The 24,458-nt window shown below is 39.6% G+C and overlaps 1 protein-coding gene across 1 annotated transcript in view; it reads right to left on the bottom strand.

Moving 5' to 3' along the window:
* Positions 1-24,458, bottom strand: part of FREM2 (FRAS1 related extracellular matrix 2) — a 288,182-nt gene that overhangs the window by 109,087 nt on the left and 154,637 nt on the right. The window contains exons 5-6 of the mRNA XM_084879506.1: positions 8,402-8,527; positions 7,037-7,288 (exon numbers count right to left, since the gene is read on the bottom strand). Coding sequence (XP_084735632.1) covers positions 7,037-7,288; positions 8,402-8,527 — 378 coding nt within the window. The remainder of the gene's footprint in view (positions 1-7,036; positions 7,289-8,401; positions 8,528-24,458) is intronic.

The following is a 24,458-nucleotide window of genomic DNA, read 5'->3' on the forward strand; positions in this document are numbered from 1 at the left end:
TATACCTGAAACTTGTCTAATTTTATTAATCAATGTCACCTCAATAAATTCAATATAAATAAAAATAAAATTAGGAAAAAGAGACTTAAATGTAAGCCTGAAACTGTAAAATCAAGAAGAAAACATAGGCAGTAAGCCCTTTGTCATAGCTTGGCAATGATTTTTTTAATATGACTCCAAATGTGAAGGCAACAAAAAGTTAAATTTAAAGTGGGATTACATTAAACTAAAACTGCACAGCAAAGGATACTATCAACAAAATAAAAGGGCAACCTATGAAATGGAAGAAAATATTTGCAAGTCATAGATATGATAAGAAGTTAATATTAAAAAAATATAAAAATAACTCATAACTCAATAGCAAAAAAATACAAACAATCTGTTTTTAAAAAATGGGCAGAAGATCTGAATAGATATTTATAAAGAGGGCATACAAATATCACTAATAATCAGGGTAATGGAAATCAAAACCACCATAAGATATCTCACACATGTTAGAATGTATATTATCAAAAAGACAAGAAATAGCAGGTACTAGTGAGGATGTGGAGAAGAGAACCTGGTACACTGTTGATGGGAATGTAAATTGGTGGAACCACTATGGAAAACAGTATGAAGCTTATTCAGAAAATAAAAATTGGAACTACCATAAGATTCAGCAATTCTACTTCTTGGTATTTATTTAAAGAAACAAAACTAACTTGACAAGATGTATGTATCCTATGAACACACACTGCAACATACTTATTAATTTAGTTATTTATTTACTGAGGTCCAGTGCACAAAATTTGTGCATGGGGAGGCGGGTGGTGGTGTCCCTTAGCTCGGCCTGCACCCTTTCCAATTTGGGGATGTCCAACTGCCAGTTTAGGAGCATTAATTCCAGCCATTAGGAAAATCACACAGAATGTCCTTGACATACAAACAGTGTGGTTTTATGAGTAGTTTTAATAATAATGGCCATTCTTTTTAAATAATATCTACTTGCATACAATACAGCTGGTACTATGTGAATTCAGAATGTTAATATCACAATATTATAGAAGGTTATAGTGGAAATAATCTTGAATTGTCTAGTCCAAATTTTTATAAATATTGGAATTCCCTTTTCAAAGATTTTTGAATGCTTTTTGTCCTAAGAAGCTTAACCAAATTTTGAGGCAACCCATTTTCTGTGAAAGGACTGGGGCACTCTGGCAGCACCGTGCACCTGCCACCCCTGCTGAAGGCTGAAAGGACAGGGGGACTCTGACACCACACGGCTGCTGCCCCCGAGGCAGGGGACAGGGACTCTGATAGGGTTCAGGGGACTAGGAGCCACCATCTTGTAGCTATGGGCAGTGCCATATTTGTGATGGTGTGATGGTCAATTTAAATGTTTCTTCTTTAATAGATAGGATTTTTTATTTATTTATTTTTTTATTTCAGAGATGAAGGGAGAGGGAGAGAGAGGAAAAAAACCAAATCAATGATGGGAGAGAATCATTGATTGGCTGCCTCCTGCACACTCAACACTGCTGATCAAGTCCTCAGCCCAGGAATATGCCATGACTGGGAATAGGACTGTGACCTCCTGGTTCATAAGTCAATGCTCAACCACTGAGCCATGCTGGCTGGGCTGCAGCATTCTTTACAATAGTCAAGACATGGAAAAAACCTAAGTGTTGATAGATTTTTAAAAAATGAGGCATAGTCTGAGAAAGATAAGTATCACATGATCTTACTCAAATGTGGAATCTCAAGAACAAAATAAACTGATAAACAAAATAGATCCAGAGACACAGAAACAATGAACAGAATAACAAATCTCAGAGGGAAGAGGGGAGGGTGGGAGGGAAGGGATACTATAATACTTTTAGCAATAAAGAAAAAAATGTGGCATATATATACAACACAATATTATTCATTCTAAAAAGTAAAAAGGAATCTTGCCAATTGCAGCAACATGCATGGCCCTTGAGGGCATTCTGCTACATGAAATAAGACAGAGAAAGAGAAATACCAAATCATCTTACTTGTGTGTGGAATCTAAAGAGAAAATAAAACTCATCCTAATATATAAAGAGTCAGGGTCCATCACAACCTAAATGACTGGATGGACAACTGAACACGAGGCTGGGTTTTCGACCTGCGTGGCGGAAGTCAGTCCGGGGTCCCGGCTGCCTGTGCTGTGACGGTGGGAGGGAGCTGTGGGAATGAAGCCACGCTACCATTGGACTGGCCTCTAGATCCCTCCCACACCTGCAGGCTCTGGGGAACCATACCCATACTGCGAATCATACTGGGAATCTTGGTCTCTCCCCCTCCTGCAGGCTCCAGGGAACTGAAGCCATGCTGTAATTAGACTGGCCTCTTGGTCCCTCCCCTGCCAGCCTGCAGGCCTGAGGAACCAGAGCCATGCTGCGATGGGACTGGACCCTACCCGTGTGGTCCCAGATTGTGAGAACATATAGGCTAGGCTGAAAGACCTGCAAGTGCACTAATTTTCATGCACCAGGCCTCTAGTAAATACAGAAAAGAGATTTACGGTTACCAGAGGCAGGAGGTAGAGGGTGGGCAAAATGGGTAAACAAGTTAAAAGACACAACTTCCAGTTATAAAATAAATAAGTAATGGAGATGTACTATACATCATGGTGACTATAGTTATTAATACTGTTTTACATATTTGAAAGCTGCTAATAGTTGCAAATTATTTATTACTTAATAAATCTTAAAAGTTCTCTTCAGGGAGAAAAATTTTCAACTATATATGTTGATGGACATTACCTACACTTATTTGTGATGATTATTTCCCAATACATATAAATATTGAATAATTATGTTGTACATCTGCAACTAATATAATGCCATGTCAATTAATACGTCAATAAAATATTTTTCTGTACTTTTATTTCCCCCCATATGCATTCTAGAGCAATCCTATGGGGAAGAATTTTTTGCAACAAAACAAACGGAAATAAAGTAATTGTTAATTCTATTTTAAACTTTAAAAATTAAATCAATCCATACTTTCTTTTGACATTAATAGAAATAGAGGGAGAGGGAAAGGGAGAATGCAGATAAGCATTTACAGTGGATTATTATTAGTTCTGTTTTTTTATTTTTTTTATTATTTTATTTTATTTAAAAAAATATTTTTATTGATTTTTTACAGAGAGGAAGGGAGAGAGATAGAGAGCTAGAAACATCGACCAGCTGCCCCCTGCACACCCCCTACCGGGGATGTGCCCACAACCAAGGTACATGCCCTTGACCGGAATCGAACCCGGGACCTTTCAGTCCGCAGACCGACGCTCTACCACTGAGCCAAACCAGTTTCGGCTATTAGTTTTGTTTTGACTGACATTTAAAATATTGGCTTCCTTTATAAGAGCAATCAAATTTAAAATAAAACTTCTATATTTATTTAAATATATATAATAATAAAAGCATAATATGCAAATTGACTTAACGACCAAACATCAGAACAACTATCCAGATGACCTTCTGGATGACCACCCCATGACATACACTGTGCCAGGCCAGTCAAGGCGGGTGCAATGTGATTGGTTGGGGGCCCCACCACTGCCCCACTCTCACCCCACAGAGGGAGGCCCAGGTCACCCAGCTGCGGTGTTGTGGCAGGTGGGCAGGGTTTTCCTCTGAGGGGTGACTGATCTGGGGGCCTCATGATTAAATGCCTCACAGAGAGAGGCTCAGGCCAGCCAAGCAATTACACTCCACTCCTGTCACCTATAGAGTGAGGCAACAGGTGACAGGGGAGGGGGAACAGCACCACACAGATTGCAAGCAGTGGCAGTGGCAGAGCCAGCTGCCAACAGACAGGGAAAGGAAAGCCCCGATAGGCCCTGATCGCTGGCCAGGCCTAGGGACCCTACCTGAGGGGTCTCAGATTGTGAGAGGATGTGAGCCAGGGTGAGGGACAACCCCATCCTCCTGCATGAATTTCGTGCACTGGGCCTCTAGTACAATATAATTGTTTGTTAAACTAAAAACTAAAGCAACATTTAAATATATTAGAATAGCTTATACATGTAGGATATTATCTAAGTTTAAGGTAAAAACATCCTGAGTTTCAGATTAAAGTGTTTTGACTCTTACCCAGCCTTTCCTGAACCAAAAGATTCAGCATACCAACTTCTTTCTCTTTCATCTTCCATGAGGAAAAATTCAAGAGGGAAAAGGAAAATATTCAAGTACTGGAAGTCTTATCTCTTAGTTTATTGCTCTCATTTTACTCACTAGATTAATCAGACTTTCTTCTTGTTCTCTCTTTCCTCAAAGGAAAAAACAAATTATTCTTGAAAGGAAACATTAGACCCTTTAGGTCCTTTTTCTATTCAGAAGGAAGGATTACCTTTCAAAAACTTATTTTCCTCAGGAAGAGTAGTCTAGGATGCCCCCTCCTCTGGAGAGGGTGCACCTCTAGGGAGGGGGTGCACAGAGATACCTGTAGAACTTAATTTTCCATGTATGTATACCTTTATAGTTATTCATTTGTCTGGTTGGTTTCTTTGAAAAGTGAGTTTGAACACTGAGATTAATGTTATAAAACATAACCTTTAAAAGCAACACAAAACAAACAAAAAAAGGAAATTAAATTTATTAAAATGGCTTCAATTCTTTATCATAATATTTAAAAATTTAATCAACTAATGGTAGGTGGCAAGGTAAGAGAAACTGCACTGAGGGAGAAACCACACAGGTGTAATTTCTGCCCTTTAAAAATATTAAATTGAGGACATCAGGAATGGTGGCATGAGAGAGCACCTTGTCTTCTCTCCCTGAAATTTCAACAAGTTAACCAACTACAACTCAACAAGAAATCATTGCTCGACACAGTTACACACTTGAAAGACCCTTGCATCGAAAGATTTAAAGGTGGATAACCAAGTTTAAAGGGCGGGGGTGGGGGCAAAAGGGAGGAAAGTGCAGATAGCCCACAGATTCAGCCCTGCAGCTGGAAGCTCATGGCTTGGCTGGGAGAGGGGAGAAAATCAGTGTAGCAGGCACTTCCTTCAGCTAAGAGTGACAGAGAGGGTCCGCACAGCAGGACAGGGGCCGTAGGGTCATGCTGCCAGCCACTGTCCGGCTTACAGTGATGTTTCAGACAAAGAAATGGACACAGAGCTCTGCCAGTGCTTGGACTCCAAAAACTCGCCTCCCATTGCCCTCATAATCATGTCCAGGAGTCTATTAACTGTAAACCAAGAAATGTTTCCCTCTGTGATTGATCCCCGAGAGGGGTCCTTGGAGGGGGATCCCACAGAGGCCTTGGTGGTCAAGTTGGGAGATCCCAGAAGTCAACAATCTTGAGATTCTGCAACATCTCCTGGCAAATGGTAGAAAAACTGATTCAGCAAAAGCTACATGCCTAGTCAAAGGAGAATAGCATATACCATAAATAACCATGGTAATGAGGATGATCAGAAAGAAAATTAAAATCTCCAGAAAGCAAGCTGGAATACATGGAAATATGTGATATAAATGACAGAAATTTCAAGTTTGCAGTTCTGAAAATACTCAATGAGATGCAAGAAAATAAAGAAAGGCAATTCAATGCATGCAGAAAATAAATCAATGAACAAAAGGAGTACTTTATCAAAGAGACTGAAACTTTAAAAAAGATTCAATCAGAAATTCTGGAAATGAAGCATACCATAAAGGAAATTAAGAGTGAACTACTGAGCATAGAAAACAACCAACCAGCTGGAGGAAAGAATTAGTGATATCAAAGATAGGAATCAAGGAATTACATGGCAGGAGGTGGAGGGGAGAAATGATACAGAGGGAAGAATAGAGAGATCTGATAATAAAGAAAAATGAAAGAGCTCTATGAGAATTAGCTGACTCTATCAGAAAAAGCAATATTAGAATTATAGGTATTGTGGAGGAGGAAGAAAAGGAGAAGGGAATGGAGAGAACTAGATCCTCAAATCCAAGAAGCAAACAAAAACACTTAGTTACCTCAATCCACATTCACAGAGGATAGAGAAATGTTACAAGATAAGGGGGGAGAAAGGCATATTTTACAGAGAGTAGAGGAATGTCGCAAGATAAGGGGAAGAGGAAGAGGGAGCACCAGGTGGGCTTTGACCTTTGAAACTGATATTCTGCAGAAGAATGACCAATTAGGAAAGCACAGGGTCATAAATTAAGGAAGAGTCCAATTAGAAAGGATCATGTTCAGACAAAGAGCTTATAAATCCGGAGACAAAGAACCAGAGAGAGAGAGAGAGAGAGAGAGAGAGAGAGAGAGCGTGCGAGAGAGAGCGCGAGCAGGTTTTTCCCATTTGGGGTCCCCTCCCTCCCTTCCTAAGGGGAGTTTGTATATGCTTCCAACAAATTTCCAAATTTTTATTTAAAATCTTTTAGTCCACGAATTTATTCTTCAAATATCATGGGACAAGGACCCACAGAAAGAGATGGGAGATTTGACTTTGGGTAGTGGGCACACAGTGCAATATACAGATCTTGTAACAGAAACCCACACCTGAAACATATATTTATGTTAACCAATGTCAGCCCAATAAACTAAATAAAAATAATAAATTAAGAAAGACAAATAGTTTGTGATAGATCTTCCCTTTCTCCAGTTGATGGACAGACAAACCCCACCTGCGGACAGACATTCCTGAGCTCTGAACCACCAATCAGCACCTGCCAAATACCCTAAGCCCCCATTCCTAAGTCCCTAATCAATCAGCATGTGCTGAGTGCCCTAAGCCCCGCCCTCTAGCCTTAAAGATGCTTGTAAGCCCCTCGCTCAGTCTCTTCCGCTCCTCTCCGTGGAAGCAGCCGGCAGAGGTACCCTTCCCTCCAATAAAGCCTGTGTCCTGCCATCCCGGTCTCTTCTCTATTTAATCTAGCCAACTTGAAACTTAATCACACCATAAAATCAAGAGTAAAATTAATGTCATGTGGTATTTTTTACACTGTTATTTTTTTATTTTTATTTTTTTTTGTCTAGAAATCTATGCTTTATGTTCATCTGCCTGGAAAGAAGAATACTTTTCAGGTGTATTAGTACTTACCATCATTTTTGTCAGGGATGATTGTAACCCAAGCCCCTGGGAATTCTGATCCAATTCTACCACCCATAGGCATGCTCAGAAGCACATGGAATATCTCTTCCTCTTCATACAAGGAGTCATCAATCACAACAATCCGACACATTTTCTCACTCTCGTGTTTGTTAAATCGGATGACACTGGTGTGGTCCTCAGGCCTGGATATGTAATCAGAATAGGACAGCACAGATGTTGGAACAGTTCCGCTTGCTGTTCCTTGAGGCAGAGAAAATACAAAACATGTTTTATGTAGAATATATCTCAAGGATATTTCAAAAAATAATTTTCACACACAGCATTTCAATGGTCAATTAATATGTATTAACACCCTTAGAAAGTACAACAGCAATTATATGTTCTAGTATCACACATTAACTTCACAATGGTCTCAAACATATGATAAATATTAAGTTTCAAATGTTTTCTCTACTTTCTTCTAGTGGTCTTTTAGAACAACACAATATTACAAAACAATAGCTTCTATTATACAACTGCTTACTGTGTGCAAATAAAGTATCAAGTGCATTGCCTCATTGATCCTCTCAACCATTCTATTCTATTGAGTTTTATGCATTTGGTAATCTAGGCTTATCGGTTAAACTATATAACCCAGAGCTGAAGGCTGATTCTGAAGGCAATAATTTTAATCATCATTCTCTACTACCTGCATATTCATTAATAGAAATTTTAAAGATAAACTCAGATATCAGTAGCATATATGACTTTTTCTGTTGCACCTTTAGAAAGTCTACTTATTTTCCAAAAATATTAATGAATATTAAGTTATATTATGAATATTTTAATAAATATTATGTATTAATTTTAATTACATAAATTATATAAAATCACCTTTCAGAGGATACTTAACCATGAGCAAAATAAATATTCTGAAATTTGATTGCAATGAGTTTCAATCTAGTATGAAATTAGTTTTCTTCCATAGGTATGATTTCTTTGCTTTTTGTTTTGTTTTGTTTTCTATTTTAATAATTACTACCTTCTACTTCAGCAGCCTTGTGGGGGGGGGCGGGGGGATTGGTGGGGCGGAGAATGTGGGACCTTCAATTTCTTATAACCCACAAAGCATTGAAAAGTAGAGTAAGAAAACCAAGTAAAAAAAATATTTTTGTGTAAGAGGCAGCAGAGTCCTTCAGGTGCTCTTGGAGCAGTTTTCAAAAGTGCAATGGTGAAGGAAGATTTCTGGATAAATGCTTTTTTTCCTATGGAAATTATAATTATAAAGTATACCTCTCTTAACATGATGTTATGTTACCAACATGTTAAAGACACTTATTTTTATCTTGGGGGGGGGGGCGTATTTCCAGCTACCTTGTTGTGTATAACAGATCACTATCAACTCCTGGCTCACATCTCCACTTCTCCTGATGGGAATGAATAGTTCACCAACATCTTCCTCAGTGGAGTATTCAGACTGGGGAATAAATACAGTTGGTTCTAAGGAGAAAACACAATCACAGTCACTGTTTCTCATTTCTGAAACAATCCTATGCAAATTAAAATTTCTCTAATGATTGATTCCCCCCCTTGGATATTCTTTTAGAAAAATACAGTGTGAGGGGAAGGAAGGAGAGGGGACAAGTTGTTATACAGTATGGAGATCTTGGATTAGTGAATTCTTAACCTAGAAATAAAAGCCAACATTGCTTTTATCTACAGTGATTATTTTTTCTCAATTAATAAGTGCTGGTGATATGTTTCCTTTAAAATCCAACTTAATCAATACCTTTCAATTAAGTAGTAAAATTTTAGATTTGGAAGAAACCTATGATGGCATTTTGTCTCCCCTTTTACTTTATATATGAGGAAACTCAGACTTGTGGAGTTGAATTTTTTTGTCAAGGACTCTTTCTGGTAAGACAGGATTAAAACTCAAATCTTTTTTTTATGGCAGCATGCTGAGTGAAATAAGCCAATCAATGAAAGAGAAACACCACATGACCTCACTCATTTATGGATAATAAAGAACATTATAAACTGATGAACCAAAAGATAGATATAGAGACAGTAAAGCAACAAGCAGACTGTCAAATTACAGCGGGGTGGGGAGGGAGATTTGGGGGAGATAATAGATCAACCGAAGGACTTGTGTACATGCATATAAGTACAACCAATGGACATAAAACTCTGGGGAGGGAAGGTATGTAAGGGAGGGAGGGGGGCAAAAAAAATCAATAAAATATATTAAACAAAACAAAACAAAACAAAAAACCTCAAATCTTGCTAAGTATACTATATTTGTTTATCTAACCCTAAATGTGTTCCTTTTAAATAACTAAAAAATAACAATCCACTCTTCAATACTTGTTATCTTGGTTTGTTTGTTATTTTTAAAATAGTAGTTCCACCAATCTGAAAGATTACATACACCCCTATGTTCATACCAGCATTATTTTCAACAGCTAAGATCTGGAAACAGCCTAAGTACCTATTAGTAGATGAGTGGATAAAAAAGCTGTGGGATCGCCGAGGCCGGTGTGGCTCAGTGGATAGAGTGTCGGCCCTCGGACTGAAAGGTCCCGGGTTCGATTCTGGTCAAGGGCATGTACTTTGGTTGTGGGCACATCCCCAGTGGGGGGTGTGCAAGAGGCAGCTGGTCGATGTTTCTCTCTCATCGACGTTTCTAGCTCTCTATCTCTCTCCCTTCCTCTCTGTAAAAAAAAAAAAAAAAAAAAAAAAAAAAAAATCAATAAAATATATATATATAAAAAAGCTGTGGGACATTTACATAATGGAATACTATGCAGCTGTAAAAAAAGATCTCTTACCTTTTGAGATAGCATGGATGAACCTGGAGAATATTATGCTAAGCAAAATAAACCACTTGGATAAAGACAAGTATCATAAGATATCACTCATATGTGGAATCTAATGAACAAAATAAACTGATGAGCAAGATAGGTCCAGAGACATAGAAGCATGGATCAGGCTGACAGATCTCAGAGGGAAGTGGGGAAGAGGGTGGAAAGAGATTAAACAAATAACATATACATATATACATATGTAGCCTATGGGCACACACAGTAGTGAAATGTAGGCTGGTGTGGGTGGGAGCTAGGTAAATGGGGGATAAGGAGTGAAAATAGGGGACATCTGTAATACTCCCAACAATAAAAATAAATTTAAAAATAAAGACAATGAAGTTTGCCTCAAAAAACTATAGCATTTCCTTTAGAATTTATTAATGTGTTCATCTGGTACAATAAACAAGTTTGTGGTTTATTTCTTCCCCTGGAATAACAATAATACAGGGTATACAACATTATATTTATTCTAGTGACTCAGTGCACATTTAAAGGAAATTAATTAGAAGGTGGCAGCTGGGCAGAACTGGGTGAGATGGGCTGGACATGCCCTGGAGCCAACCTCCCGCTGTCCTTCCCCAGCCAGGTGCATCTGCGGAATTAGCAGGGTCCCTCTGGCAGGTGGGGTCCTTCAGCCTGGCCTGTGGGGATTGAGATGAAACTGGCTTGCCAACAGCCCCTGAGGGGTCCTGGATGGGAGAGGGCACTCTGAAAAGTTGCTATATTGAGTGTCTGCCCCCTGGTGGGCAGCATGTGTCATATCTACTGATCAGTCAGCTGGTTGGCCGTTTGCTTAGCCTTTTATATATATACTAGAGGCCCAGTGCATAAAATTTGTGCATGGGGGCAGGTAGGTGTCCCTCAGCCCAGCCTGCACTCTCTCCAATCTGGGACCCCTCGAGCTATGTCTGACTGCCCATTTAAATGGGCAGTTGGACATCCCTCTCACAATCCAGGACTGCTGGCTCCCAGCTGTTCATCTGCCTGCCTTCCTGATTTCCCCTAACTGCTTCTGCCTGCCAGCCTGATCACCCCTAACCACTGCCCTGCCAGCCTGATTGATGTCTAACTGCTCCCCTGCCAGCTTTTTTGCCCCCAACTTCCCTCCTCTGCCAGCCTGGTCACCCCTAACTGGCCTCCCCTGCAGGGTTGATCGCCTCCAACTGCCCTCCCTTGCAGGCCTGGTCTCCCCAACTGCCCTCCTTTGCAGGCTTGGTCCCTCCCAACTGCCCTCCCCTGCTGGCCATCTTGTGTCCACACGGGGGCAAGATCTTTGACCACATGGGGGCAGCTATCTTAATCTTGTGTGTTGGAGTGATGGTCAATCTGCATATTACTCTTTTATTAGATAGGATAGAGGCCTGGTGCAAGGGTGGGGACCAGCTGGTTTGCCCTGAAGGGTGTCCTGGATCAGGGTGGGGTTCCCTTGGGGCATGGGGCGGCCTGGGTGAGGGGCCTATGATGGTTTGCAGGCCAGCCATGACCCCTGGGGACCCAAGAAGAGGCCCTAGTATCTGGAATTTATTTACCTTCTAAAATTGAAACTTTGTAGCCTGGAGCTGAGCCAAGCCTCCTGCTCCATCCATGGCTGCCGCCATTTCTATAATTGAAACTTTGTATTCTTGAGCGGAGGCCTGGACCTGCCAGAGTGTGTGGAAAGCTTGGCTTCCTCTGTTGCTGGGGAAACCTTCTGGTAGCCATCTTGGTTGGGTTTATTTGCATACTCGCTCTGATTGGCTGGTGGGTGTGGCTGGTGGGCATGGCTTGTGGGTGTAGCGGAGTGATGGTTAATTTACATATTACTCTTTTATTAGGTAGGATATATAGATAATAAGATTCAATAACTCATTTTAAGGTATATGAAAGGTATACTAAATAATAAAAATGGCATAAATTGTTGAAAAAACCCCCCCATTGTTCCATATAAAACTACTTTTAGTTCAACAACACATTTAGTTCAATAGTTTGACATGATAAACCTCAAACAGATTATGTTGGTATTTGCCAAGGAATCTGTTTCACTGGCATATATACACAGAAAATGGTTTGTGTTTTAAAAAAGTAAGCCACACTGGTTCTGATATTACAAAAAAGAACACTGGAATTGTGAACACAGGCCCTCGAGGTCCACATTCCATCCTTCTCCACCCTTCCTTGTGCCCCTGGAACTGACTAATGAGAACCACATCAAAGTTTCCCTTGTGCTCTGGCTTTTGGTTTGGTCAGCCAAAGGGGAACATAGCAGAATTCAGAGGACCGTGCAAAAGCAAAGAGAGGTTGGCATTCATTCTTCTGGTTCCCCTCAGGATTCCTCTGTGGGAGGCACCTGATTGGGTGATGGGGGAGGGGAGGTGGCCCAGACCTGCTCGCTAGCCAGGCCCATCCCCAACTGCCGTAGGTGGCCTCCCTCTGTGGGGCAATGTGGGGCAATGGGGGAGGGGGGTACAGGGGGACACTGACACCCATCTTGGCTGGCCTGGTGCCTGAGGGCTGGGGGCAGCTCCTGGATTGAGTATCTGCCCCCTGATGGTCAGTGTGTGTCATAGCGACTGGTCATTCCACTTGTTGTTTTGCTGTTCAGACGATTTGCATATTCGGCTTTTATAAATGAATCCTTTTATATAGGATTCATTTATCAAACATTGATTGGGTGACTTCTACTTGCCAGACACTGTATTAAAAATAGGGGATATTGAAGAAAACAAAATCCCTAGTCTCATTCTCATACTAGTTGGGGATGGAGAGGAGAAAGAAAATAAACAAACATACAAGAAAATATGTATTATTTCAGGAGGTGACAAATGATATAAAGAATATAGAATATGCTGAGGGGAAAAAAGAGAGGGCTGAGCAGGGTATATTCATGAGTTGACTGTGTTATTTAGGAAAGTCATGGAAAGTATCTCTGATAGAGGAGTCACATTTGAACTGAGATTGCAAGGTAGTAATGAAAAACTTTCTGTGAATAACTTAGAGAATTCCAGGCAAAGGGCTGAACAAGTAAAAAGGGCCTCAGGCCCGGTTGTGTCAGGTGTGTACAAGGAATAGGCAGGAGTAAATTGAGTGTTCAGAATAACCTAGGCAAGAAGGAGAGGGTAGGACATGGGGACAGAGAAGGGCTGGGTGGTAAGCAGATTACCTGGAGCTTTCAGGACAATTGGAAGGACTTTGTAATTTACTTAGAGAAAGATATTGTGGAAATAAAGACCAACCAATGGGATTACAACAAGTGAACTATTTATTCAGTTACTATAGCAAATGAGTCAGCCACCATTAATCTTGTATTTGGCAGAAACTCAAAAGTAGACAGAAGAATGAGAAAGCTTTAGAGTGAATTAAATAAAGAGAAGGCTTTAAGTGTGCCCTGAGTATAGGCTATTAGCACAGGGAAACTGTAAGAGGACTAACTAGGAAGCAAACATTCTTTGTAACTAGTTGGTCTTAAGTTGAAAATAGGGACAAAAACAAACAAAGCTGTCAGTAATTGATCAAGTCCTGACCATTTTGGGCTGATTGCTACAGAGGTTGTCATTTGGTTCCCTAGTTTCTGTAGGTTGTGAGTCAAAATTGGATTTTTAATATGTGGTCCCTCCAATGTTTGTAAATCCAGTGTCTCTATACAAAAGCGTAGGAAGACTTTGAACATGGGGGTGCTATAAAATGACATATTTTAAGAGCATTATTTTTGGCTTTTGTGACATAGACCTTAGGGCCCAGGAGTTGAAGCAGAGTCATTAGGAAGCTTTACAAATATCCAGGAAAGAGAACAGAATATTGGAGTAGGTGATGGCAGTGGATGTGATATAATATGGTTATCTGCAGGTCATATAAAGGAAGAGTCAAAAGAGTTTTCTGATAGATTGGATGTCATACATGAGTAACAGATGAATCCAAGTTTTTCTGTCTTGACCAACTGAAAAGATAAAATTGCATTAAAGAGATGTGGAAAAGACTGTGGAGAATCAAATTTAGAGCTGGAAATAAAAAGTTTTGGGCATATTAAAATTGAGGTACATTTTACATATCCAAGCTATGATATCAAATTAGCCAAGTGGGTATATAATTCTGGATTTCAATAGAAAGGTTTAGATTGTAAATATAATTGGGAGTCACTGAGATGCTGATGATTTGTAAATCCACGAGTCAGAATAAAAGAAGACAATGGATCCAGTGACTAAATGGGGCATTCGGAGATCAGGGCAATAAAGAAAACTGAGCAAAGAATGTTGAGAAGGGTCTCAGTGATGGTAATGGAGTCAAGTGCAAAAGCATTTTAAAAAATAAAAATAGAAAGGGATGACCAGTTGTCTCAAATGCCGCTGACAAGTTAAAGTAAAAACCAAGATCATTAGATTTGGCAAAGAAGAGCCACCAATTATCTTCAACAGAACTGTTTCAGTGAAGTAAAGGAAATAAAGATCTGATGGAGTGTTAGGAGAAAACTGGAAGACAATAGATGTGACATTAGTTTCAAGTTTTGCTTTAAATGGGAACAAAGTGGTATCTAGAGAAATATGTTTTCTTATTTATTTTTAAGATGAATTTTAGTAAGGGTAAAAATGATTCCTACTATTATAAAGTAGTATTTGAGCAAATATAAAATTTCAACATAGAAATTGTCATAAAACTCCAGTAAAAAAACTGCACAAAATGCCAAGAAATATTCAAATCAAGTATACAAAAAATCTCTGTGACTTACAGAAATTAACTCTGGTATCACCTTGGAGTTGTAAGTTCTCAGGTTTCTGTATGACATTAGTATGAAATATTGCATAAAGTTTCATTTCTTTATTTAAGTTTCTTGTGGACTGAATGTTTTATCCCTCAAAATTCATGTGTTGAAGTCCAAACCTCTAACATGATGGTATTTGGAGGTGGGGCCTTTGGGAAATAATTAGGTTTAGATGAGATAAAAATGATAGAGCCTTCATGATGAGATTAATGTCCTTTGAAAAAGAGGAAGAGTGAGTTCTTTCTTTCTCCAAGCACATGCACCATAAAAAGGCCATGTGAGCATATAGCAAGAAGATGGCTGACTACAAGCCAGGAAGAAGCCAATCATTAATAACTTGGTCATGGACTTCCAGCGTCCAGAACTGTAAGAAGTAAATGTCTGTCTCAGTTTGTGGTATTTTTTTTAACAGCTCGTGCTGACCAAGACTGAATTGATCACATATAATATTTATTTTATATTGTTAATCTATACTGGTCATTTTTTTTTCAAATTAGTTACTCAGAAAAGTCCCATGTATGAGATTTTAATATAATACCTGAATACCTGAATATTGGTTTCTCCTACACCATATGACTCATGTAAGTTTAATTAAACCAGCCAGGACTTCTTATTTGTGTCAACAGATTTAATTATAAATAAAGAAGAAATCTGGGTGCTAGAGCTTGCTGTTAGCTCTGGAATCTACTCCTCTACTTGGTCTAATAGGGAGTACATAGATCTAGCAGCAATTTTAGGTCTTCTGTTGACTAATTTCTGGCAGAAATGTATGGTCTGTGGGAGAAAAACTAGAAAAGGAAAGATGAAGGAAGACTTCCCTGGTAGACTTTCTAATTATCATCATTTTTCAAACTCACTATATCTATATATCTATATATCTATATATCTATATACCTATATATCTATATATCTATAGGCCTGGTGTGCACATTGAAAGGAAATTAATTAGAAGGTGGCTGGTGGGGCAGGACTAGGTGAGAGTCTGGAGCCAACCTCCTGAGATTCCTCCCTGATCAGCTGCACTTGGGGCAGCTCCAGGGCTTGAAGGAGATCTGCAGAATGAGTAGGGTCCCTCCAGCAGGTGGGATTCTTCAGCCCTGGCCTGTGGGAATCGGGTCAAAACGGGAAGTTTGACTTCCCCTGAGGGATGTAGGAGTGTGAGAGGGCACTCTGAAAAATTGCTGTGACTCAGCAGCTCCTGAATTGAGTGTCTGCCTCCTGGTGGTCAATGCGAGTCATATATACAGGCTGGACTTTTATATATTTAACTAGAGGCCCAGTGCACAAATTCGTGCATCAGTGGGGCCCCTCAGCCTGGCCTGCAGGATCAGGCTGAAACCAGCTCTCTGACAATCCCCGAGTGGTCCTGGATTGAGAAAGGGTGCAGGCTAGGAGAAGGACCCCACCAGTGCACAATTAAGGCAAGGGAGGGATATGGGAGGTTGGTCAGCTGGGGAGGGACAATGGAAGGGCTCCAGGGCATATCTGGCCCATTTCACCCAGTCCTGATCTGCTGGACCCTAGCAGCAAGCTAACCTACCAGTGGGAGCATCTGCCCTCTGGTGGTCGAGTGTACGTCATAGCAACTAGTCATCCAGATGACTGTCTGCCTCTTGGTGGCCAGTGCACATTATAGTGTGCAGTTGAGTGGCCTTAGCATATCATTAGCATGTTACATTTTGATTGGTTGAATAGATGACTGGACAACTGGACACTGCATTTTAGGCTTTTATTATATAGAATTATAGAACCTTGCAGAGTGCTTCAATTAAGCATAGCTTTTTATGTCAAAGATGACTGCCCCCATGTGGACACAAAATGACCACAACAAGATGGCCAGCATGATAGGGCAGTTGGGAAGGATCAGGTCTGCAAGAGAGGGCAGTTGTGGGTGATAAGGCCAGCAGGGTAGGGCAATAGAGAGGGACAGGCCTTCAAGGCAGGGCAGTTGTGGGTAATCAAGTCTGCAGAAGAGGGCAGTTAGGGGTGACCTGGAAAGTAGCATTCTTGTATTATTTTAAAAAAATGATTAGCTAATATGTATGGGGTTTGTATTATTTGCTAAGCCCTATTCTAAACACATTACATATATCAGGTAGTTATATCATTATCTTCACAACAACGCTTTCAGGTAAGAACTATTATGATTGTCAATTTACCTCTGAGATCATGAGGCAGACAAGAAAGTTAGGCTGGTAGGTGGTAGTGCTGAGATTTAAAGCCAGAAAATCTGTCTTAGAGCTCAAGCTCATAATCACTATGCCCTACTTCTAAAATAACACTCAGAGTATCAGGGAGTATTACTCATGCCAGAGAAAAATAAAAGGTAAATTGAAATTATAAAAGAGAGATCTAAAGTACTGATAAAACAGAAATGGCAGGTATAGTAGAAGAAAAAAAAAACTAGAAACAAAAGATTTGAGAATTCTTTTAAAGACCCAATGTATTTAAAATAACTGTACATATGTTCACATAATTTTATCCACATAAATTACAAAAGTATTATGCAAGAGTACATATATAGATACATTAATATGTATACATACATAATACCTACATAATTCTATCTAATAAAACAGCAATATGCAAATTGACTGTACCTCTGCTATACCCACAAGCCATGCCCACCAGCCAATCAGGAGCAAGTATGCAAATTAACCTAACCAAGATGGCTGCAGCCACTGAGTGAGCAGGAGACTTGAGTTTCCAGGCAATGGAGGAAGCCAAGATTCCCACAGCCCTGGTGGGCCAGGCCTCCACTCAAGGCTACAAAGTTTCATAAATCCCAACAAAAAATGCTGGCAACCACAGAGCTGGAGAGAGCAGGAGGCTTGAGTTGCCCCCAGCAAAGGAGAAAGCCAAGCTTCGCAGCCCTGGCCTGTCTTGGCCTCCACTCAAGGTTACAAAGTTTCAATTATAGGAGATAAATAAATCCCAGACACAAGGGCCTCCACTTGGGTCACCAGGGGGCAAGGCTGGCCTGCAAACCACCATAGGTCCCTCACTCAGGTCATCCCACACTCCAAGGGAACCCCCACCCTGATCCAGGATACCCTTTAGGGCAAACCAATCTGTCCCTAACCATGCACCATGCCTCTATCCTATCTAATAAAAGAATAATATGCAAATTGACCATCATTCCAACACACAAGTTAACTGCCCCTATGTGGACACAAGATGGTCACCACAATGGCCAACAAGAGATGGCAGTTGGGAAGGATCAGGTCTGCAAGGGAGGGCAGTTGTGGGTGATAAGGCCAGCAGGGGTGGGCAGTTGGGGGGAGGTGACCAGCCTGGCAGAAGAGGGAAGTTGGGGGTGACCGAGTCTGCAGGAAAGGGCAGTTGGGGGGGGGGGCGCATGCCTGCAGGGGAGAGCAGTTAGGGGTGACAAGGCCAGCAGGGGAGGGAAGTTAGGGGCAATTAGGCTGGCAGGGGAGCAGTTAGGCATCAATCAGGCTGGCAGGGGAGTGGTTAGGGGTAATCAGGCTGGCAGGCAGAAGTAGTTTGAGGCAATCAGGAAGGCAGGCAGGAGAACAGTTTGGAGCCAGGATTCCTGGATTGTAGAGGGATGCCCAACTGCCTATTTAGGCCAGATCCTAGTAGGATCTGCACCCTCTCCAATCTAGTAGGATCTGGCCTAAATAGGCAGATGGACATCCTTCAAGAAGTCCTAGATTGGAGAGGGTGCAGGCTGGGCTGAGGGTCACACTCCCCATGCATAATGTATAATATAAAAAACTATGCCAAATCCTATTAGCATATTTGATTGAAACTTCAGCAGTCTCTAGAAAGGTGTTCATGAGAAAGCAAGGGTTGTAGTATAAAAAATAATATACTCCACAGTAATAGAAACATATGGGAAAAAATGACAGCAGGGTCATCCTCTAAAACACTAATAGTGGTCATTTCACTTAGAACTACAAATGACAGCTATTTCTTTAAATTTTTAACTTTTTGAAAATGAACCTATATTACTTTTATATTTTCAAATTGGGCTCCTTATTCTTTATTATGAAAGATACAGATGAATAAAGTTAATGTGTTTTTTTAGTTAGTTATTGTGACTATATAGTAATGAATACTTGGATTTACAACTGCTGTTTTTACCTTTAGGTTTAACTGTGCTATAATTAGATAAAGAAAAAAAGACTTCTATTATCAGAAATAAAGTAGTTGTAGCTACATTTGAAAGGAATATTCAAACTGAACTTTTTTCAATTATACTGAACAAATTAAAAAAACTGCTAAAAATCTAATAGAATAAAATATTTTTAATTTTTTCTTTAACAGAACAAAGGAAGAAAAGAAAATGTAGTGAATGGATAAAGGCACTGAGTGTTTGTTGTTTTTAAAACATTTGCTGCATTCAAAAACAACTGGAAGATATTCCAGTACACCTTCAGGCTACTATGGTGCCATTAGACTGACTGTCCAACAAGTGTTACTGAATACAGACTCTGTCACTGATAGTTTGGAACTTGGACAGTTCTCTTATGCCTCTGAAATAGACATAGTAGAATTGGCTAATTTCAACAGGGGCTTGAAAAAGAAACAGATGAAAGTGATGAAAACATATCTAAATAACACGTGTTACAAGTTCACATCAGGGTACTATGAATTCCAAAGATTACTCTTTAGTACTAGGCAAACATGTTAGTTAGAGTGAATCTATGGGTAATTTTTGTATCATTAAATGTTTTTCTTTTGTAAATGTAGAAACTTTCAGAAAGTTTTAAGTCATTAAAAGAGTTTTATTTTATGCCACCCCTCCCTTTTTTTTGTATCAGTCTCATGGTGCCAGAAACTGTGTGTGATATTTTTAACAAGTGTTTTGTTTGTGTGCTTGTTTTCAACAAAGGATTTTTGTTTCTCATAGGATGATGACTCATGCTTTACAATTATAGACTTAAAAAAAGAAATAAGTGCTGACACTCAACGAAATTGAAGCTCTTGCATACTGTTTTATAATTATTTATTTCTGTATCATGAGCTGCAGTTGGCTATCATTAATTCTCGACCTTAATTTTGGCAGGCTCATCTCAAAATATCAGTTAGCCAGTGATTTCCCTTGTCAACACTACCAATGGTACAAAAATTTTAAAACAATAATTAATGTTTGGATTTCATAAAATAGCCTATGTCTTCTGAATTCCAACTCATAAAATAGGTTTGGCTCACTCAGCAAATAAAAGTCTGTCTTTTCTTTGTATCAAAAGGTTAGGGTTCATGAGATATAAGTTCTACTTTTCACCAGAATACTATATTTATTCTCTACTAAATATTACATATTATTAACCCAATCTGAGCCCATAAAAAATACTACAGAGATCAAATATTTAATTCACTAATTCATAGCTATAATTTTATACCATCAAGATAGCAGAATAAGAGCATTTTAATCAGAAGTTTGTAAGTATACAAACTAAATAGTTGCATAAAATACTTCAAGGCTTTGAAAACTATGCTAGGCATCTGTACTCAAATATCTATATTTGAGGTTGTGTTCTCTTAATAATGTACATAATAATCAATTTACTCTGCCTAGAAATCACACAAAATAAAAAAAGGAATGGGATTTTTATATCAAATAAGTTTTAGCTCTCAGATATTTTATTTTTAAAGGAATGAAAATGTTTAATATTAATTAACTAGAGGCCAAGTGCACAAAATTCATGCATGGGGGAGGGTCCCTTACCCAGGCCTTTACCTTCTCCAATCCAGGACCCCTCGGGGATGTCCAACTGCCTCTTACAGTTTGGGACTACTGGCTCCTAACTGCTCACCTGTCTGTCTGCCTGATTACCCCTAACCCCTTTGCCTGCCTGCCTGATTGCCTCCAACTGCTCCTCTACTGGCCTAATCACCCCTAACTGCTCCCCTGCTGGCCTGATTGCCTCTAACTGACTCTGACTTGCCCTGCACCTCGGACCCAGGATTCTCTCTTCCAGCCAGTTTCAGCCACCCAAGGGCCTGGGCTTCCCTCCCTCTAGCTTGTCGCAAGCACCCAGGACCTGGGCTGGCTTTGCCTGGGCTGTCCACAGGTGTAGGTGCCCGGGACTGCAGGTTGGGCAGCTTGTCCCTCTCCTGAGCTGCAGCCCCAGCCACTGACCCCTAGGACCACAGGGTGGGTAGCTTTTCCCTCTCCCAGGTGGCAGGTGCGGCCACAGTTGCTGGCGCCCAGTACTACAAGGTGGGCAGCTTGTCCCTCTCCCAGGCTGCAGCTTGGCTGATCCCCATTCCTCTCTTGCAAGCTCATTTGTGCCCAGCTGGTCCTCATTCCTCTATCCCCAGTTGACTGTCTGAGCAGTTCTGGCATGAGGACGTGATGATCATTTGCATATTAGCTCTTTATTATAAAGGATATCTATACGCTTCCAAGACTAAAGAGAGGTGACATAATTTCTGACAGTTGGGGGACGTAATATATAGAAATTTAAGAATCTTTATTCTAGGTTAGATACTTCTCACGTGGGTGCACTTTAGTCCCTTATCATCATACATTTCATTTTGTATTGTTAATTGTACAATTAGTAAAATGTAATCATCTAATTATATAACCCTTCATGGTTAGTGTGCTTTCTTCCCCTAGCACCTGTATCCCTTGTTTTTAGAATTCCTGGCATATAGCAGGTACTCAATAGACATTTGTTGAACATACATTTCTTGATTATTTTCCTAGAACACTTTTTTCACCTATATTAATATCTTTGAGGCTTGATATATAAAAAGAAAACATAACAGAATAAAAAAGAGAAGAAATTACTTTGTTCTTAGATTTTTGTTTTGCATATACAAGAATCCTATATTTACAAGATGGCCGTGCACACAGTGGAGGCAGGGCCCAGCAGCTGCTCTGTGCAGTGAGGGTCCTGCGGCTCTGTGCGGCATGGAGGAAGCTGGTCCCGGCATCTCCACTGCCCACTTGGAGGAGGCGGGTCCCGGTGGAGGAAGTGGGTCACATCAGGGGAGGTGAGTTGTGGGTGATCAGACCAGCAGTTGAGGGCCATTAGGCCAGCAGGGGAGGGCAGTTTGGGGCAATCAGGCCAGCAGGGGAATAGTTTGGGCGTGATCATGCTGGCAGGCAGAAGCAGTTATGGGCAATCAGTCAGGCAAGCGGTTAGAAGCCAGTGGTCCCAGATTGTGAGAAGGATGTCCTATTGTTGGTTTAGACCAGTGTTTCCCAAACTTCTCTCATGATGAGAATCACCTGGTGGAGTTGTTAAAACACAGATTCCTGAATCCCAACTAAGAAGTGCTAAACTAGAATTTTTGGGGACATATAGGTAAAATTGTATACTTAACTAGTGCTCTAAGACAGATGTTATATACAGAGCACTAGTTAGGTATGCAATTTTACCTATATGTCCCCAAAAATTCTAGTTTAGCACTTCTTAGTTGGGATTCAGGAATCTGTGTTTTAACAACTCCACCAGGTGATTCTCATCATGAGAGAAGTTTGGGAAACACTGGTTTAGACCCAATCCTGTAGGCAGTCAGACATCCCCCAAGGGGTCCTAGATTGGAGAGTGTGCAGAATGGGTTGAGGGACACACCCCTCCATGCATGGATTTTGTGCACTGGGCCTCTAGAAGGTAAATAATGCAGCTGTGGCAAAGTATACTGTTTATGATTTGGCTCTGGCACTTATCAGCTGGGGGACTTTAAAGAAGTAAATTTTGTGAGTCTAAGAGATCCTATTTGAAAGTTGATATATAAATTGCACAGTTCTAAACATAAGACTTCAGTGAGATAAGTTGTAAAGTTTCTGATGCCTGATCTGGCTCAGAATGGATATTCATACATGACCAGACATTAGCATTATGACTATATTATCCTTGACCTATAGAATAACCTATTTGAACTTCATGGTGTGAACAAAAAAGGTAATCTGTAATAAATCTAACCAACAGTAAATTCATAGAGTGATGAAATTATAAATTCTTTACTGGGCAGGTCATAAAGTTATATACCTATAGTCACAACCCAGGTATATAACTTCTTTAGTAAAAAAATTATCTTTTTTTAAGTGAGCCCTGTCCATTATTTCTGTGCATCTGTGTTAACATACTTTTGAAATGCCTTATTTCAGACCCCTCAGAAACTTAAGTTCACATACTCTTGTTAATTACCCTGTAATCCAATTCCTACATTGCTTTTTCCCACCTTCATGTAAACTTCCATTCCTTCTGTAATTTCAAATGTATAAAGGAAACTGCAAAACTGTTATTCTCTGTAGCATTTGAAATCTTGCTTTTGCAAGTTTAAACATTTACTTAAAGTAGCTGACAGGATTCTGAAGAAGCCCATCCAGGACCACTTCACAGCCCAGACCCTGTGTTAGTATCAGCAGGAGCCCCACCAACTCCCTGCTTCATATTAGGTGAATTTGGTAGAGTTTTTTCTGACTCTCAAACCTCCTTGCTTTAAGTAGCAGGTCCTAACTTTATTTGAGCTGTTCTTAGAAAGTTTTTGAGATGCATAAGGGTTAAGATAACTAAGGAAAAGGAGGGGGAAATGGGGTGCAGTTTTAATTTCAATTTTTTATTGAATTGCTTATTGAGAGTCTGAACAAAATCTTTGCTGGTTAAATGAGACTCAAAGAGGAAGGAAACTTGTTTCCACAACCCAAATTTCAAGTATTCTTGAGTAATTCAGAATCTTTGTGGGGTTGGCTGAGAAAACATGTCCTCTAGGACATAAAACAGTTCTGTAGAGATATCCAACACTTTTGACTCATCTGGAGAAATGCATATAAGGATTGGTTTCCCAAGAAGTTTCTTCAGATGCTGCAGATTTTAAAGAAAAAAAAAAACTAAAATTAACACAGGAAATGTGCCTCTAAGGCTGACAAGCCTCCCATTGATACTACTGCAAGATGGCCATGAAGAGAATCCTTTGGCACTTCTAAATTAATCTTTTGTGTGCATGATTAGAAAAAGCTGGTTATAAAATTAGGCAGAAAAATGGAAAACATATTTAGTGGGTCTCTTGAGGCTTCAAAAACAGGATTTAGATGTCAACCCAATTCTCTGAAATGTTAAAAAAAAAACTGCCCTTATTTCAATAGGGAGAAGGTCATTCGACACTTGACTTGTGAAGGACAAATTTAAGTTGTAAATGCCTCAAAAACAAAATTTGGATCCAATTGTTCTTTTATAAACTAGTGAGTTTTCTCATGGTTAAAAGGTCCCTGTTTTTGTCTGTCTGTGTATTTCTACATGTGTATGTTGTAACTGTGAATATATATACCTCTGTATGGTATTGTTAAATTTAATTTAAAGGTGAGTGTTTGTAAGGATTGGGTATTTTAAAATTTATTTAGAAATAAATTTAGGGGGGGGGGGAAAGACATATGCAATACTTCAACAATAAAGAATTTAAATTAAAAAAATAAGAAATTAATTCAAATTCTTTTCAAGTTTATGTGATCAAAATTTTATCCTTAGTATATAAAAGCTTTTTTTAAGTTTATTGGTTTAAGAAGAACATACATATCTTTTAATTTATCAATATTAAATATAATGTTATATTTTACCCATTTTACAAAAATAAATCCATGCTAGTAGTGGAATTTTATGCTAATTGTTTACTTCTTAGTTTTTATTAGATATTTTGGTTTTAAGGGTTAGAATTGCAATATATGTAGGAATAAATTTGCAGTGTTTCAGAAAGGTCCCTGAAACCCCTAAAAAATATTTTGATATTGATTTTAGAAAGAAAGGAAGGGAGAGGGAGAGAAAGAGAAACATTGATGTGAGAGAGATACATCTATTAGTTGCCTCCTGAAATCACCCCTGCCAGGTATCAAACCCACAACCTGGGTGTGTGCCCT

This window comes from Pipistrellus hanaki, assembly GCF_964339955.1.
Source record: "Pipistrellus hanaki genome assembly, chromosome: 3".
Classification (NCBI taxonomy): domain Eukaryota; kingdom Metazoa; phylum Chordata; class Mammalia; order Chiroptera; family Vespertilionidae; genus Pipistrellus; species Pipistrellus hanaki.